The 17,686-nt window shown below is 39.6% G+C and overlaps 1 protein-coding gene across 1 annotated transcript in view; it reads left to right on the top strand.

Annotated features, from left to right (window-relative positions):
- LOC115356219 (cAMP-specific 3',5'-cyclic phosphodiesterase 7B) overlaps nt 1–17,686 on the top strand; it is a 35,928-nt gene that overhangs the window by 18,225 nt on the left and 17 nt on the right. Inside the window, exons 4-13 of the mRNA XM_030047299.1 lie at nt 973–1,136; nt 1,248–1,311; nt 1,913–2,008; nt 3,139–3,239; nt 4,943–5,074; nt 5,205–5,296; nt 6,171–6,315; nt 6,784–6,880; nt 10,107–10,187; nt 13,040–17,686. The exon at nt 13,040–17,686 is cut by the window's right edge and continues 17 nt beyond it. Of these exons, the coding sequence (XP_029903159.1) occupies nt 973–1,136; nt 1,248–1,311; nt 1,913–2,008; nt 3,139–3,239; nt 4,943–5,074; nt 5,205–5,296; nt 6,171–6,315; nt 6,784–6,880; nt 10,107–10,187; nt 13,040–13,257 (1,190 nt within the window). The 3' untranslated portion in view covers nt 13,258–17,686. The remainder of the gene's footprint in view (nt 1–972; nt 1,137–1,247; nt 1,312–1,912; nt 2,009–3,138; nt 3,240–4,942; nt 5,075–5,204; nt 5,297–6,170; nt 6,316–6,783; nt 6,881–10,106; nt 10,188–13,039) is intronic.

The following is a 17,686-nucleotide window of genomic DNA, read 5'->3' as shown; positions in this document are numbered from 1 at the left end:
CTGGCTTTAAGGACAGTGTGGACAGGCAACATGAGGGCAGTGCTAATGGAACAATTCAGGGCAAGTGTGGAGGTGACCAACAAGCTGACCAGACTGTGGGAGACAGAGGAGCACAGAAAACAACATATGAGAAACACTAGGGAAACAGAAAATATAATTCCAACACCAAACACGAAAAGTCCGTAAACATGCACAAGAGTCCATAAAGACAGAATTATGATAATAGCAGGTAAACATAGGTGTTACCAACAACATTAATGAAGGTTCTGTTCCATTTAAGTTTAGCAGAGCAAGATGGATTATAGCAGGACCCCGGCTCTTTTAGACCTATGGATTAGAGCCTTCATTAATGTCATTAGTAACATCTGTGTTCACCTGCTATTTCATGTCAGCATGGCTGCTGTGAAAGAGTTTTATTAGTGAGTCTTATCATCCCTAGGTTTCTTTTACACAGTGTAAATCACGTGCACTGTTTACTTTGTTCATGTGGTGATTCATTGTACTGTCCCATTTCTTAGCAGGGAGTGCACATGAACATGTTCACATGAGTAAAGTGGGATTCAAGATACAGTACAAATTGCTCGACTTGTCATGTAACTGCCTTATCCATCGTGGCTGAACAGAGCTGTAAATGTCATACAGTAAAGTTCCTATGAGTACTGTAATTTGTCATACCCTTTTTGTTTTTACTAATTTATTTTTCTTTTCCTGGCTTTTTAAACTCTCCATCTTACTTACCACGTTTCTATGTTATTTTATTGATTTTTTGTTAACATTATCACTTCGTCAGCATTGTGGTGTTATGTCCATTTTTTTCTCTTCATTACCCTAAATATGTTTGTGGAAAAAAGAAAACCTCATCCATTCATGAGGTCCAAATGATTTTAATGAGTAGCAGTTCAACAAGTAACATGGCCATGTTTCCGCTTGGTTGACATGACTGTTGGAAACCCTCTGACTGTGTGCTTTCAGCCAGTGACCAGCAGGGGGCGGTAGAGTCTGGCACCAGGAGGAAGGTGAAGCGTCTGCTGAGCTTCCAGAGATACTGCCACGCCTCCAGGCTCCTGAGGGGTTTGGTGCCCCACACCCCTGGGTCCTTACACCTACTGGATGACGACTACCTAGGACAGGCCGCAGTGAGAATACACACACACAGGCATTCATACTCCCATACAGATGTGCAGAGGTGCAGGTACCCCACATCCCAGGTACATACTATGTGTGAATCATCTCTCTGTTCTTTACAGCACATGCTGTCAAAGGTGGGCACGTGGAATTTTGACATTTTCCTCTTTGATCGTCTCACAAATGGTAAGAGCAAAAGCCTTTTGCTACTTATATGGCTTACTTTACTTACATTTTAGCTTATAGGCAGAATGAGTAGGATTTGTCAGTTGTGGTTTGTAAAAACAGCATTCACAGCTGGCCCCTCCTCTCTGGCCAAGCTATTGCCAACAGCCAGTTTACTTTTTTCTGCAATCCAGCCTTCCTATTGGCTGTCAAACTATCGATCTAGCTCCACGTCCTGTCATTGGCTGGGAGCTACACACCCACTGGCCAAAGGCCAATGCCCAGAAGGGTCCTGAACACAGCAAAACAAGAAAATCCAGGCAGAGGGCAGGGTCTCTGCAGATTCACACACCAACACACACTTCTAGTGGCTCAGAAGTGATGACTAAGAAGGATTATTTTGTATTGGAGTCTTTATATTGTTGTTGTTTTTGGTGTGTTTTTTCTTTTCCAATTTTTTTTCTTTTTTGGGATATATATATATGATATTTTCAGAAACCTCTCACCTGCACAAGCAGTGAATGCTAATGTTAAATATGAGATATAATTAGCTCTTAGGCAGGAGGTGTTTTTGTGTGTGACTTTGTGTGTGTGTGTATGCGTGTGTGTGCATGTGCTGCAGGGAACAGCCTGGTGACTCTGATGTGCCACCTCTTCAATGTCTATGGGCTCATTCACCACTTCCAGCTGGACATGGTCAAACTGCACAGGTTTCTGGGTAAGCTGCTTCACCATTAGTACCACAAGTTTGATTTGAATTGATTTCAATTTGTTGTGTTATATACTTTTATTTATGTTATTATAAGACTGCAAGTGTGTCAGTGTTAACTGGAGAGGCTAGTTATCATCTGCTGTCCCTGGCCAGAATTTTAAAAGGCAACCTAAGTACCATATGGAGTAGGAAAGTGGATATAGTGATTTCAGAAAAAACAAAACAAAACAAAACATAATAAGACATTTACTTTGGGCTTTGCTTTGCTTTGGGCATGATCTACTTCAGTGTTCCCCAACCCAGTACTCAAGGACCGCCTGTCCTGCAGGTTTTTGTTTCAGCTCTGCTCCTTCACACCTGATCCATTTAAGAGCTGAAACCAAAACCTGCGGGACAAGCGGTCCTTGAGGACTGGGTTGGGGAACACTGATCTACTCAAGATCAGCTATGTTTCAGTAGTGGAATCACTACTGTTTGCCTGAGAATAAACCTGGACTCATTAAATGTTCAATGACTTTGAAAATGTAATGTTTTAAGATATGTATTTTGGTTTGTCATCCATTTTCATGAATATATTTCACCATGCTTGGATGAACCAGACTCCTTCATGCTTGCTTGATTTGACCCTCGAAACAACTAAATGCCTTTTAATAATTTTCGCCTGTATGAGAGCTTTTCATGTCAAACAGAGGGTATTGCTGAAGGACATCATGGTTAAAAGGTGAATTAGCTTGCTAAGTATCGGATGTGTGTCTTTAGATCATGGTTGTGGTAGTGCAGCGCTGAAAGCATATGGAGAATTAAAACAAACCTTATGATCATAAATGACAGATCAGATATAATGAGAACATTATAGATTGTGTTACTATGTATAATCCAGGAGTTGAAGGCAAACCACAAATCTACAGAAACAGTTTAAAAGTGAGTTTCAAAACCTAAAAAGCAACATGATGGAGGACATTCACTTATGAAACCAACGTGACACGTGCACCTTTGTATTTTACTATTAGATGTGCGGAAATTTCTTTCTTTTCAAAATGTTAAAAGGTAAGATTCTTTTGTGTTTTTTTTTTTGTTTGTTTTGTTTTGTTTTTTGGGGGAGGAATTGGGTGTCACCTTGTCTCCTGTGTCATTAGGCATGGTGCAGGAGGACTATCACTCCCAAAATCCCTACCACAATGCTGTTCATGCTGCTGATGTCACACAAGCCATGTACTGCTACCTGAAGGAGCCCAAGGTAATAAAATGTACTTTCACATTGTCTCTTAGTGACTCCATGTCTCTTTCTCGTCCTCTCACACACACAGATGCACACAGTGTAGGCTAATAGTTTGCTGTAGGCTTCCTCTGACATGTTCTATTAGCTTTACTCCCTGAAAGACACAATATATTCATTTTCGCTTAAACTTCCCAACCCACCCATACAAGGTGTGGAGAAATCCCAGAAGCCCTCTGAATAGATGTGTGTTTCTCTGTTTCTCTTTCTTTTGCAAGACACATCATACATCGTGACATGTGTTACTCTGTAAAGTACTTTATGGCTTTATGTGTTCTGCAGATCACACGCAAACATGAAAAATGTTGAGTGTGCCATCTCTCGTGTCTTGGCACTGTGAGACAGACTTAGATTCTGTCAGAAATAAAATCCTGTCTGTCACTTTATGTGAGTGTTTTGTGTTTGTAGAGTGCAAGATGATGGTGTTTTTTCCCACCAATGATGAGACAATCCAAAAGGTTCCCCTACGTCACATCAAATAATTAAATCCCAGAATTATAAGTACTGTGGTTATGGTGACATGGTATGTGCTCATTATCCTGTATTATCTTGTATTAGGAACTTTCTGCATTTTATGGGGGGAAATTAAAAGCCAACATTAAGAGATGGAGAAGTTGAATAAAAAAGGAAAGATGGGTAAAAAGACTGGCTCAAGTCCAACCAGACCTGTAATCATTGTTAACTGAATGTACATGGCCCCCCATGTCGCTGCACATGTTCCCTCACGGACATGCGCAGTGACATGGGTAAACTATAAGGAGCACTGCAGCACTTTACAAATGTATTACCTCTTCTCAATTCATCTTTAGCACAACTCCCAACAAGAAATCGTGTTCTGGTCTTTGCATTGTTGCACCTCCATCCCGTATACTCACCTCTGACAGCTAACTCTTAACCTCAACAACTTTTATGAGCACTGCAGCACTTTCCATGAGCACTGTAGCACTTTATACACTGTATGTCTTTGGTTTCGTTGTGTTTCTCAATCCATCTTAGCACAACTCCAACAAGAAACCCTGCTCTGGTCTTTGCATTGCTGCACCTCCATCTCACTTATCCATCCCTGACAGTTCATCTTGGCCAATTTTATTAAATTGCATAATTGATTGTCTCTCTTTTAGTGTCATTGTCTGCCAGTCTCTGTTTCCCACATGGATATGTTGTGTTCTTACTCTAAATTTTATGTCTCCTGTGTCCCTGTTTTTATGTATTATGACCCTTGTGTCCCTTTTTGTATATTTTAATGGTTCTTTAACATCATGCCGGAGGACTGCGGTTGTTGGCTAACACTGGCACATTTACAGCAATGTTAATTAATGTGCACTGTCCTCTCTAAATAAATAAAAAAATAAAAATAAAAAAATAAAATAAATAGAAGCCAGAGTTGTACTGAACCCTGATTTACAAAACTAATGAATAGGTCATTGCTGAGGCTTAAAACAAGGTGAACTGACCCAGAAAATTGCTCAGTGATAACAGGATAAAGTCCGGCCACATCTGTAAAGCACACACAGAGGACATGATCTACTGTAAGTGCCTCCTCCCAAACCCCTCACCCTGTGCTGTGATGGAGGACCACTTATCAGTGAAAATGCATTGAAAGTGAGCTGAAGTGTCCCTCCTACATAAGGACCAACCATTGCCCTGTGGACCGTGTGTTGCAGCTGGCAGAGCAGCTCAGTCCTCTGGACGTGTTCCTGGGTCTGATGGCGGCAGCCGCCCATGACGTGGATCACCCTGGAGTCAACCAGCCCTTCCTCATCAAGACCAGGCACCACCTCGCTTCCCTATACCAGGTACCATTGTGTTTCACCATGTGTCGGGGATGTAGTGCCAGGGGTGGAGTAGCTGGTAGGAGAAAAGGGGGTAAAAGAGTAACAACACGCCAGGAGTTTGTTTTTTAAATTTCCTTCTGTTCTTGTCCAGAACACGTCTGTGCTAGAGAGTCACCACTGGAGATCGACTGTGGGCATGCTGCGAGAGTCAGGGCTGCTGTCCCATCTGCCTGCCAACATGTCGTAAGGACACACACACACACACACACACATTTAGACTCAACTGACAAAAAAATGGAAAAATCAACTCATCATGAGCCTACTCAGCCCAAGTCACTAACAGATTACGTGTTTATTCAACATTTTTTGCAAGTAATGTGTAAATGTCCTCATGTTGATCATAATCAATTTTGCATGTGTCGTTGATGAATAATAGCAGAGCAAATGATCCAGGTTTGGCTAGATGGTGGCACTAGAGGTAGAAAACTAAATTTGAAAAGATCATGTTATCACCATCTGCCTCTGCAAATGTGATTTGAAGTGGCAGTTAATCCTTAATATCACCAACATTATCATTTGAGGGTTAGTTAGATGTAAAAATAACACTGGACATTACAGGAATTCCCTTTCTCACCTGTCTTCTTCCACAGGGAAGTCTGAGGATAAGATGGTTTATGAATTGTTTCTTGTTTATTTTAGCTCCTGATTAGCTTACTGCACAGGCAAGTCATCCCGGGGACCTCTTGGCATAATTAAAATACAAGACAAAAGTTACAACACACTTAAAATTAAAAGTGTCCAATATACCAAAAAGTAATCACATAACAAAACAATTTCAAGCACAGTGAATGAAGACTCACTGAAGTGAAGACTAAACTGACAAAAATGTGGAATAACCACTTAATTTATGAGGGACTCGCTTGCTTGTCTGTTGTCAATATTAGTGAGGATTTATAACAGAAGAGAAAGTTTTTGTCATTTGTTTAAATACAGCTTAGTGTTGTGTGCACGTTCTAGTGAAAACATATTCTCAGATATGTTGCCACAGAGTCATCATCCAGTAGCGCACTCTTTAGTGAGATTGTTATGGCTCAGTGCTGCCCTCCCTGTCCTGCAGGCACGATATGGAACAGCAGCTCGGCTCTCTCATATTGGCTACAGATATTAGCAGGCAGAATGAGTTCATGTCAACCTTCAGGGAACATCTGGACAACCAGGATCTGGACCTTCAACATGCACCACACAGGCACTTTATACTGCAGGTAAAAACACCTTTTGAAACCTGAGCAAATTGGCTGGATTTCTTTTAAAAAATATAGGGAAAAAGGCAACACGCAATTTGTAAGAAAATAATCTGAAAATTTACAGACAAGAAAATACCCAAAATTTGCCAAAACATAAAATATTATAAAATATTTCATTTTTCCTCTAACATAATTTTGTATATGTAAGTACAGTAATTATAAATATTGTTTTCTGAACTTTTTTTTTTTTTTTTTTTTAAATATTTTCTCACTCTCTTTGTATTTCTTTGTTTTTGTTTTCAGGTCTTTCTTAGTTTTTAGTCATTTTCTTGTAACTTTTTATGAACTTCTTGCAAATCCTCATGTCATTTCTTCCTCATTGCCTTTTTCCCCTTGTTTTTGAAGGAAATCAAGCCAGTTTGACCAAGGGTCAAACATCTAAAGCTACTGGAGATTGATATGTGAATCTCTCTCCCTGCTTGACAGATCTCTCTCAAGTGTGCAGATGTGTGTAACCCGTGTCGGGTTTGGGAGCTGAGCAGGCAGTGGAGTGAGCGGGTGTGTGAGGAATTCTACAGGCAGGGTGAGTGGTGTGTCTCCTTTCTTTACAGACCTTCTGTTGCTAAAAATACACTGATGGCTAAGAGATTCCCAACACAATGCTGGATGTGTGCTTGGATGCATCCCTTTTTTAAAGTAGCTATATGAAGGATTTTAAGCATAATTCTATTGTCAAATTAATTGTGATGGCTTGGTATAATTGCCATATAACTGTCACAGCAGCCTCTATATTAACTGCCTCTGCCATTGCAAAAAAGTTTTTGAAAAACCTCTCTGAAAACTTTTGCTCTGTTTGCATTGGCACAACAACACGCTATTTCTTTTTTGTCCCATGAAGTAGCAGATTTCACACAAAATGTGACCCGGGGGCCTACAGTGAAATGTTGTGTTTACATGCTCACAGTAGAACACTGGATATGTCATGTTTTTAAGTGACATAGCAACGGAAAATTCAGCCACCACTAGCGGCAAGAGCCCGCTGGTAGTCCAATTTTCCCTACTTTTGCCGTCTTGCTGTTGTGGAGAGACAAACAGAAAGCTGATGCATTAATGCATCAATAAGACATGCTGATATTTTCACTGATATTGCTGATATTTTGGTTTTCCTGGTTTTAGAAGTAATGTGATTATGGTACCCCTCATGGATTTTGGGAGAGGACCATTTCTTAAAGATGCCTGATACATCTCCAAAAGGAGTGAAAGTAGTTTAGACTTCAATTTTTCATATATATATCTATGGAGATTACATCTGGACACGCTGCTTTTCCAGCCTGCATACAATCAGTTGTTTCAGCAATTTTCAATTTTGTTAATTCTCCTTGTAATGTATATCTTTCCTCTTCAGTAATTTTAGGAATCTTAAGGTTGTTTAGGAAGTGTATCTGCTTATCCAGGCTGGGAGAGCATTCAGAGTTTTATAGTTTCTCATAGAAGAACATAAAAGCCTCACTGATCTCCCTAGGAACCACAGTATTTCTGTTTTGAGTTTCAGTGCAGTTAATAGCCCTTTCTGTCTGTTGCGGTTGAATATGCCATGCTAAAAGTTTCCCACATTTTCCCTCCTGGTCAAAGTAGAATTGCCTGAGTCTCAATAAATGGCAGATACCTTGTTGGCTGACACTTCATTATACTGAGATCTAAGTAGGAGTAGTTTTGCCTGTGCATCGATAGAGCCATATTCATTTTGATTGACTGCTGTTTCAAGTTTTTTAATTTCCTTATCTAAAGTCTTCATTTGAATTTTTGCACTCTTTTTCTTTGAGTTGGTGAAACAAATTATTTGACCCCTTAAAAAAGCCTTGAATGTTTCCCATCTCGTGCAAACAGATGTTTGGGACGTATTAGATTCAAAATACAAGCTAATTTATTTTACCTAAAAATCTGTAAATGTAGAGTCCATAAGCCATCCTGGTTGAAGATGCCATCTTGGGGGATCACTCACAATTTAAGCATCTTTATAAGTCAAGGATATGGCTGCATGGTCAGATAACGCTTTACTACTATAATATAACGAGTTTTCTAAGTACTGAAATAACATGAGTGTTCTACTGCATTTGGATTACCATATCACCATATGTGTAACACATTTAATTCTTTGATAAACTGATGTATCGTTTTCCTCAACCTGGTGTGAGTATTATCTAAGCCGGATTATCTATCTCTCAGTGAATCTAAGGTACAGTTAAAGTTGGAAGCTATATATTGTTCGTATCCTATTAAATATCATTTACTCTAAAATATATACAACAACCCCCATGCTGAAAATGTGTTTGACAGGGTTGAATGGGATTATTTGTTTACTGTACTAAGCAAATTTGGGCGGGGTAATGCATCTTATCTTGTGGGTAAGCCTCTGGTATGCAAGTCCACAGGTTAGTATAATCACCAGTGGCATTGCATCCAATTATTTTACTTTATCTCATGGCACCTGTCAAGGATGTCCCTTATCCCCCCTATTATTTGCACTAGCAATAGAGCCCCTGTCTGTTTTTCTGAGTTCATCTTCCATTTTTACTGGGATTTCCCGATTAGGCATGGAATTTACTGTTATATGTCTCAGACCCATGCCATTCTATACCAGCAATTTTGTCCAACCCTCAGAGATTTGGCAAATTTTCAGGTTAAATGTATATGTAGTGCATTCAGAAAGTATTCAGACCCCCTTCATTTTTTTCACTTTTGTTATATTACAGCCTGATGCTACAATCGTTTAAATTCATTTTTTCTCTCATTAATCTACACTCACTACCCCATAATGACAAAGTTAAAACAGAATTTTAGTTTTTTCTTTTAATTTATAATAAAAAGAAAAAATAAAATTGAAAATAATTTTTTCTTTTTATTATTTATTTTAAAAAACCTGAAATATCACATTGACATAAGTATTCAGACCCTTTACTCAGTACTTGAAGCACCTTTGGCAGCAATAACAGTCTCGGTTTTTTTTGGTTATGACGCAACAAGCTTTGCACACCTAGATTGGGGGGTTTTCTGCCATTCTTCTTTGCAAATCCTCTCGAGCGCAGTCAAGTTGGATGGGGACCGTCGGTGGACAGCCATTTTCAGGTCTCTCCAGAGATGTTGGATAGGGTTCAAGTCAGGGCTCTGGCTGGGCCACTCTGGGACATTCACAGAGTTGTCCCTAAGCCACTCGTGTTGTGTTGGCTGTGTGCTGAGGGTCATTGTCATGTTGGAAGCCCCGTCTGTGTTCCTGAGCATTGTGGAACTGGTTTTCATTAAGGATGATATCTCTGTACTTTTCTCCATTCCATTGTGCTTCATCGTAGCCATGCTGCATCTTGTGTATACTAGCAGAGAGGTCTGTGTGAAATCAAACTTGTTCGTTATCGTATCATATATGCTCCCAATCATAATTCAGATACAAAACTACTTTGCAAAGTTCTTACCAAAAGATTGGAGGGTATACTTCCTCAGGTGAAATGTGAAAACACTTTAAAATACACTGTAGACCTTGCTGGTGGAAACTTTCAATCTCAGTCTCAGTTATGGTCTTTTTTTAGTAATGATTTATTGATATCAAAATTCTAAATGGAGCACCTTGAAAATAAGCTTTATTATGCTCTCTCTCACTTTTTCCTTGTTTCTTCCTTTAAACGTTTCAACTCATCCATCTATCTGGAGTTTTTGTCCAGGTTTGCGTCTACCTTATCCTATGTAGTAACTCCTCTCTTCTTTTAAATTTGTGGCTCCTGTTTTCTGATTGTGGCATTTTCCTCTTGACCTTCCAGGTGATCTGGAGAGGAAGTTTGACTTGGAGATTAGTCCTCTTTGTAACCAGCAGGCTGACTCTGTACCAGCTATCCAGATAGGTGAGTGCTTGAACACATACAGTCCCCAAACTACAGCCCACAGGCCAAATACAACCTGCACCCTCATTCTGCGTGGTCCCCAAAGCAATGTTTATTTTATATTGTATCCAGCCCTCTGATTTGTTTAGATTCAATTTTCATCCTAAGTTGCAGTTCACTTGAAATTTAACATTTCCCTCTGTAGGCTACAGTATTTAGATAGCTTTTTTGTCACTGCCCCGCTCTAATTTTACTGCCCATATTCCAGCTGCAGTCATGCCTTCAAGAACACTGTTACTGGTAGTTTGTTTGCCTAGCTCTAATTTCTGTTATTTTCAAAATGAATTGCAAATGAAAAATTGATAACGACTGCCGAGTGTTCAATGAACAGTGGACTGACAATTATTTCTTAACATGGTAATCTGCAAGGACAAGCACAGACAGACAAGATAGAAAAACTAAGGAATGGTCTAGCTTCACAGCAGAACACCTTTTTAAAACAAGCTCAACAGAACAAGTCAGGTCTACAAACTAGCTTTTATGTGGCAAAACTGATAGCTAAGAATGGAGAGGCCTTCACAGAAGGTGAACTCGTAAAACAGTGTTTAACTGCAATCACAGAGGAGATGTGCCCCAACAAGAGAAATGCCCTGTGTTCAGTGAGTTTAGCAGCAAGTACAATTACACAGAGAATTGAAGAGATAGTGCACAACCAGTTGCAAGAGAAATCTTCAAACTTTGTGTTTTTCGCTTCCACTTGATGAAAGCAATGAAGTGAGGGACACTGCACAGCTCCTAATTGGAGTAGATGGCACCAAGCAGCTGAGGAGCTTGCAGCACTACAAAAGCCTCAAAGGCACAACCACTGGTGGAGACATTTTTGACAAGGTTTGTCAAACCATTGGAGACTTGACTGGGCAAAGCTAGCTAGCATAACAACAGATGGAGCACCAAGCATGGTTGGATCTACAAGGGCACTAATCAGCCACATTAACAAGGAGATGGATGAGCAAGAACTTATCTACCAACAAGCGCTGAGCTGCAAAGTGGTTAAGTGGGAATCTGTTATGACAGTCGTGGTGTCATGTGTGAACTTCATTTGGGCAAATGGACTGACCCATAAGCAGTTCCAAGAATTTCTCTTGGAGCTAAAGTACCACACCAATATCCGATGGCTTGCGGAAGAGTTTTGAGGTGCTTCTATTAGCTGCTTCCCGAGGTCAATGCAGAACCGTCATGGAGCTGACAGACCCAGCATGGAAATGGCACCTTGCCTTTCTGACTGACGTGACAGAATATCTCAACGCTCTCAATCTGCGGCTACAAGGCAAGGGTAAACTGATCTGTGACATGTACTCCCATATCAAAACATTTCAGGTGAAATTGCTTTTGCAGCTGCTTTTGTGGCACGTGAGAGAGGGAAACTTTACTCATCTTCCTACATGCAAAATGTTGCTGCTGAGAACCTACAGGTACCGTTCCCTGTCAGAAAGTGTGTGGGAGGCACTGGAAATGTTGAAGACGAAGTTTGAGGTGAGATTCCTCAAGCTACACCTCAACATGAAAGACTGTGGACATCTATGAGGCCTCGTCATCTGTTCAGCTCGAGTTGGCTGACTTATCCAAACATTAAAATGCACGGTATCAAGATGTGCACAATCTTCGGCAGCACTTATATATGTGAGCAGACGTTTTCAAGGATGAAGCTTCTGAAAGATCTGGCGGGGTCAAGACTCTCTGATGAACATTTGCATCTTTCATTGAGATTGGCTGTGTTCTGAATGGAGCCTGATACCCCACCCCCACCCCCACTCTCTCTCTCTCTCTCTCTCTCTCTCTCTCTCTTTCTTTCAGAAGGATATTTTCAGATCTTCTCATCATCCAGCCTTGAGCCCAGAACAGGCCATGTCCTGTCATGTCCATGAGTCCATGGGAAACCATTATTGATTTCTTATAAAGCAGACCAATCCTTAAGAAGACCAACCTGGCTGAAAAAGCACTCCATGCAGCAGTCCATTTACCACCGTTAACTAGCTAACAGTGTCACCTACTGGAAGCACAAAGTTGTTACAACATGGATTGGACATGGACAATTAATTTGGATCACAGAAAATGTTTGACTCATGGTGAGAGGCTGAACTATCACCAGAAAAATAAAATAAAATCAGAAGAAAACAACAAGGAAAAAGAAGGAAGAAGTTAGACTCTAAAATGTGGGCTAGCTGAAATGTTACTTACTGAAATGCTTTTCACTGTAAAGTAATATGTATTCGTACTATGAAGGGCGCTATATAAATAAAATTTTACTTACTTACTTACTTGAAGCTTCCAGCTATCCAGATCAGGTTGTAATGGATGCAATTTTTTTAAACAAAATCTTGAAGGCTAATAAAATCTTCTGAAACTCAATATTTTGTGTCAAATTTGTGCTTTCTTAAACAGTTAGACAAAAAGTTGAGAAAGTGTTACCTGCACACTGGATCAATGCTCCCAGAGCATTTACCGGTGCATCATCTGGGTGTGACATCTCAACATAGGTATCACTGTTTCAGCTTTTTTCTTTTTAACTTTGTGCCTGTACAGTTTTGGGATGTGCATACAATACTTCTTTATTACATATTTTTGTAGTCTTGTAATAAATGGGATGGTGCACAGAAAGCAGGTTATTAATGCAAAATAAACTCTAATGGGTGATTAGGTGAAGGGGACAAAGAGAGCCTTGTATGTCACTGAATCCTGAGTTGCTGGGTGTTCTCTATGTTCCCAATAAATGTTTCTCACTTCATTGGGAGATGAAGCTGCAAGTAGTTTCGGGGTCAACACCCCCCTTGGCTCACCCCAAGGATGCTAACTCTTTCCCTTGTGTGCCCTAGGCTTTATCTCCTACATTGTGGAGCCTCTGTTTGAGGAGTGGCACCGCTTCACAGAGCCCAGCCCTCTCAGCCAGACCATGATGGGTCACCTGCACAAGAACAAGGCCCGCTGGAGCCGACTACGACACATGCACACTCCTCCAGACACACAAACACACCCTCTTGCTGAGGAGCCCGACTCTGAAGGAGGTGGTGGAGAGGGAGAGGACATCCCCTAATGCTGTCTCCTCCTTGTCTTGTTGCTTCTATTGTTTCATCTACCTTTCCAGCTGGAGGAGAGGAGTTTTCATCCACAAGGCTTTCTCTTCCCACGCCTGGATGTACACAGGCTGTCAGAGTGGGAGTACTTCACGGCAATCTACGTTGGGATAGGTGAGAAATAGCACCCTCTGCTGTGAAGAAATGCAGCATGGCAAGAAAGAAGCGATGGAGTGGCAGGGAAAGATGGTATGATAAACAGATGGACAATCTTAGTAATAATTGTCAATTTGACAAAGTTTTGCCTTCTCTATTACTCTGTCCCCTCTAATATCTGCTTTTAAATCATTTAGGGAGGCAGGAATTGAATTTAAAGGTTATGAACAATGGCAAAAGAGGAGAGAATACTCAGTGAATATAAATTTTGGTGTTTGCACAAAAAGAGACTTATGGTAAAAGAAAGCCAAAACTATAAGGAGGTCAGCTGGACTGTGCTAGAAAGATGACTTCAAAATATTTGAAAGATTGACAAAAATATGTGAATAAATCCTCTACATCTATGCTTTTTAAAACTTTTAGATAATATGTGTTTACTTATGTGTTTCACTTTTTCTCTTTTTGTACAGCTTGCACTTCTTTAAGATGATATTTCATAATTGTCTTACTTGTCTACTTTTCACTGAAGTGCGTTTTAACTCAAGCACTAAGTTGGTGTGTGAACGCACTGTAAACTGTAAAATGTATTTTTACTTAATTATGTTATCTGTCAGCCAGGCTGTGTGACTGAATGAATGATTGACACAACGAGGCAGTTAAGCATTGCTGAGTTGCCTAGAAAGAATTGCTTAAGCACTGACATGGACTGTCAGCCAGATATTTGTGGACTCAAGCTGAAACACTGATGTGGAGAACACAAACAAGAGCCATGACTATTTGTGTGTCACTGTACAAAAAAATTTTACTCTTTAAAATGTTATATACAGTATAATCTGTACATACTGTGGTGTATGACCTCAGCAACTCATATGCCAAAATCTCAGTAATGTATATACATTTTTACCAGACATGGATTTTGGGCAATCTCTTTACACTTGTGATACTTTTGCATCAGCTTTTATGGGTGCATTTATCCAGTAACCTCACTTTACAAGCTCACATACAACAAAGCCTTAACAGCAATATTGTCTGTGAAACACATTTTGCTAAATGGTGTTTGACCATTTTCTCTGTTACATTATCAAACTTTTCAGTCTCAGATAATCTTCATTTTCTTCAGCCATATGAGCATGCATGCAGACAGATGCAGACACATGCACAACACTGTAGCAGGTTCCTTTTTTCTATTTCACTTCAACCCCCAGCTTCAGGGTCAAGAGTGGGTCTTTAACCCACAGAGCAATGCCAAGGTACTAACCTACTGCTCTGATATGTCATCAACTCACTATACTGTTAATTCTCCAAAGCTTTTCTATTCCTTTGTAATGTTCTTACACCTTTGTAGTTGAAGTATACTTCCTTTATTCTACGAGCACTGTGTGCACTCTACCTTAATTCATGAACAGACCTGGGCCAATCAGTATTGTCTGTATTTTTTTTAACCTGCAGAGAATATCAGGGCAATTCAGATATTGTGACATAAATTGTCAGTAAGTAAAAGTATAGCAAAATAACTTTCAAATACCTGCCTTACAATGTCTAAACTGGTACTCTTTCTATTGTCTTAGTGGCAGAACCCATTCCATGTGGAGCTAGAATAGCTTCAAACAAACTCTAAGTAGTTTTTATGAATGCTCTTTGGTCCAAGTCTAAGATGGGTTTTTCTTTCAATTCTTAATTCTAAATTGTGATGTGTATAGGTAATCTGAGATGCCTGGCACAGATGAAGTGTGCAGGGTAACAAGCTGTAACTGAAGTCTTCCCAGAGCTACAGTATGGATAAATAACTTGAGTAATAACAACAACAACAATAAGAAGAATAATCACAAGTGATTTTTTTCTTAGCAATTTGAGAGGTATAGTTACACTAAGTGTTAGGCTTTTTCTATGAGATATAGTGCAATAAAATACAGTATCTGCCCAAGTTTGGTTCAAAAATGCTCATATTGATATCTGTTGACAGCTCTGGTAAATTATTCATATTCCCTCTCCATAGCGCTCTCTTTTGTCTTTGCTTTTAACTCCCACTCTGCCTTTACATATCAAGCATACTGTTGTCAAAAGTGTATACAGTTGGCACTGTTTTATATAGTGTGGGTGATGTAGCTGCTGTAATTGAGAATCAAAGGCTATCTCTGAATGCAACTGTATGTCCACATATGCTGGCAAATTTGATTTATTCTAAGATGCCTTACTTGCATCTTTCTGTGTTGGCAGCCACTAAAAAACTGTACTACTACTGTTCTTCCCTCCAAGAAGAGCCCTCGGTACTGAGAACAAGCATCATGCACTTTTTATGAGAACATTGTGCAACAGTAGTTTAATTCTTTGTATTGCTGCATTCATTTTAACTCAGTACTCAACTTGTGAATCTCCAGCCTGCAACAACATTGCACTCACAGTGCTACTACTTTGTAATGGACCATATCAGTGATTTTGCGTTCTTAGCCTAATATCTACAAAATGTATATACTTCACACTCTTAATCTTTTCGTATTGCATTTTACAACACCAGAATCATTTTTCCTACCTTTTATCCAGCCATTAGTTTCCATTCATTCCACTACGACATGAAATTGAACTTTCGGAGACTTTCTTCACCAGTATTCCATCACCTTAATAAAAACATCCACAGTCATCCTCATACATCATCCAAAACAGTCCCCTTTACACAGCCAATAAGCAGTTCCATGGTTTATGAATGGTGACAACTTTGTTAGCTACAAAAGAAGAACATTATAAGATGGTTGTTTCAACCAAAAATTCAAAATTTGAAAACTGAGGGATTTTGATTATATCTTTGTACCCCGGCATGATTTACAAAATTGTTTGTAGCAGAAGGGCCAAACTCGTATGGTCCTTTAAGTAGTAAATAAGCCCTCCTATATTAATCTAACAAGTCTTGTTATTCATGGTTAAAAACAAAAGTTTTTCCATCTATTTTTCTGTGTTCTGATGTCACTTGAATGGTGTGAAAGGTGTGAAACAAATACCCAAAATTCCAACTTGGACGACAATTCAGTTTGTCAGAACTCAGAGCTGAAATGAATGCAGCATAAGACCCTTGAGGCTGACCAGAATTACCCAAGTTACTGCTGTAGTGAAGACGCATTCAAGATACCAGGCCTCAGGCTCCCTTGTATTTTAATACCTCTCAGGATTAGTACTGATGCAAGGTCATGGAGCCATATCAGTTTCACGAACTTGTTCTTTGGATGCAGATCTTTTGTGTATGCCAGAAATGTTCACACTGAGTTATCCATAGTTATCAGCTTACCATGCTCAATAATGGAGAGGCTGGTCACTCAAACTCTGTAAATCCACTGACTTTACTGTAATGGTCCATGATGCTGAGATATTTAATATCACAATAATTAGATCCAGGTGTGGTCACAGTGTCTTAAGTAGGAACTTGTAGCATATACAAAGTATGGACAAAATAAAATAGAAATACCAACATGTAGTCTCTGAGCAATGAAGGGCTCTGGGGATTATGAACTGAAGTTTTTCACTGTGTTTTTCCCTTCAAAGGGTCATTCAGGTTGTAATTACCATTAAACAAACCTTTCTTACAAGTTAAATTAATCCTGTAGTGCATTTCTATGCTGATGATAGTAATGTTTTCCACTTAGACAATACAAATCTCTGCACACCTGATGTAATGATGTAATCCCAAAAATATACATTTGTAGGAGATTTTGTATTGGTGCGTAAAGCAGTGTGCAGCACAGATGGTCAGTCATGTAAAAGTTGGCCTTGCTGTGTAGGATCAGAGCAGGTCAGATTTCTGTCTGTGAGGGAAGCCTTTATGGCGTTTCCCTTATTTTGTCCATATGTCTTCCTACAAGTGTCCTGCTGCAAAATGACTTCAGCATGACTGAAATAATGACACTGATGAACCATGTCTCTAACTGAAGAAATTTCATTACAAGGAACTAAACTTCTCTCTTGAATATTTCATATATCTGTAGACCTAATGAGTCTGGAGAAATTTTAACAGTGTGCATTAAAAAAAAAACATCTGGTAGCAATGCTGTTTAAAATGGATATACAGCATTTTGGAATGAACAGTTCAAATGTTCTCCGCAACTAAAATGGATACTGTATCTGTATTAGTTATTAACCAACAGGGAACCTCAGAAAATGGAGATGTTTACACTGCGGTCCATAAACTGATCCAAACAAGAGTTACAGATCTGATCTGAATTTCTGTTTTTTGGGTAGATCATTCTGACTTCCTGACTGTATGTCTCTGTTCTGGCAACCAACCCCTGAGCACTGTGATCAATAAAG

The sequence above is a fragment of the Myripristis murdjan genome, chromosome 24 (genome assembly GCF_902150065.1).
Source record: "Myripristis murdjan chromosome 24, fMyrMur1.1, whole genome shotgun sequence".
NCBI classification, from domain to species: domain Eukaryota; kingdom Metazoa; phylum Chordata; class Actinopteri; order Holocentriformes; family Holocentridae; genus Myripristis; species Myripristis murdjan.
This window is presented reverse-complemented; position numbering and strand designations above follow the sequence as displayed.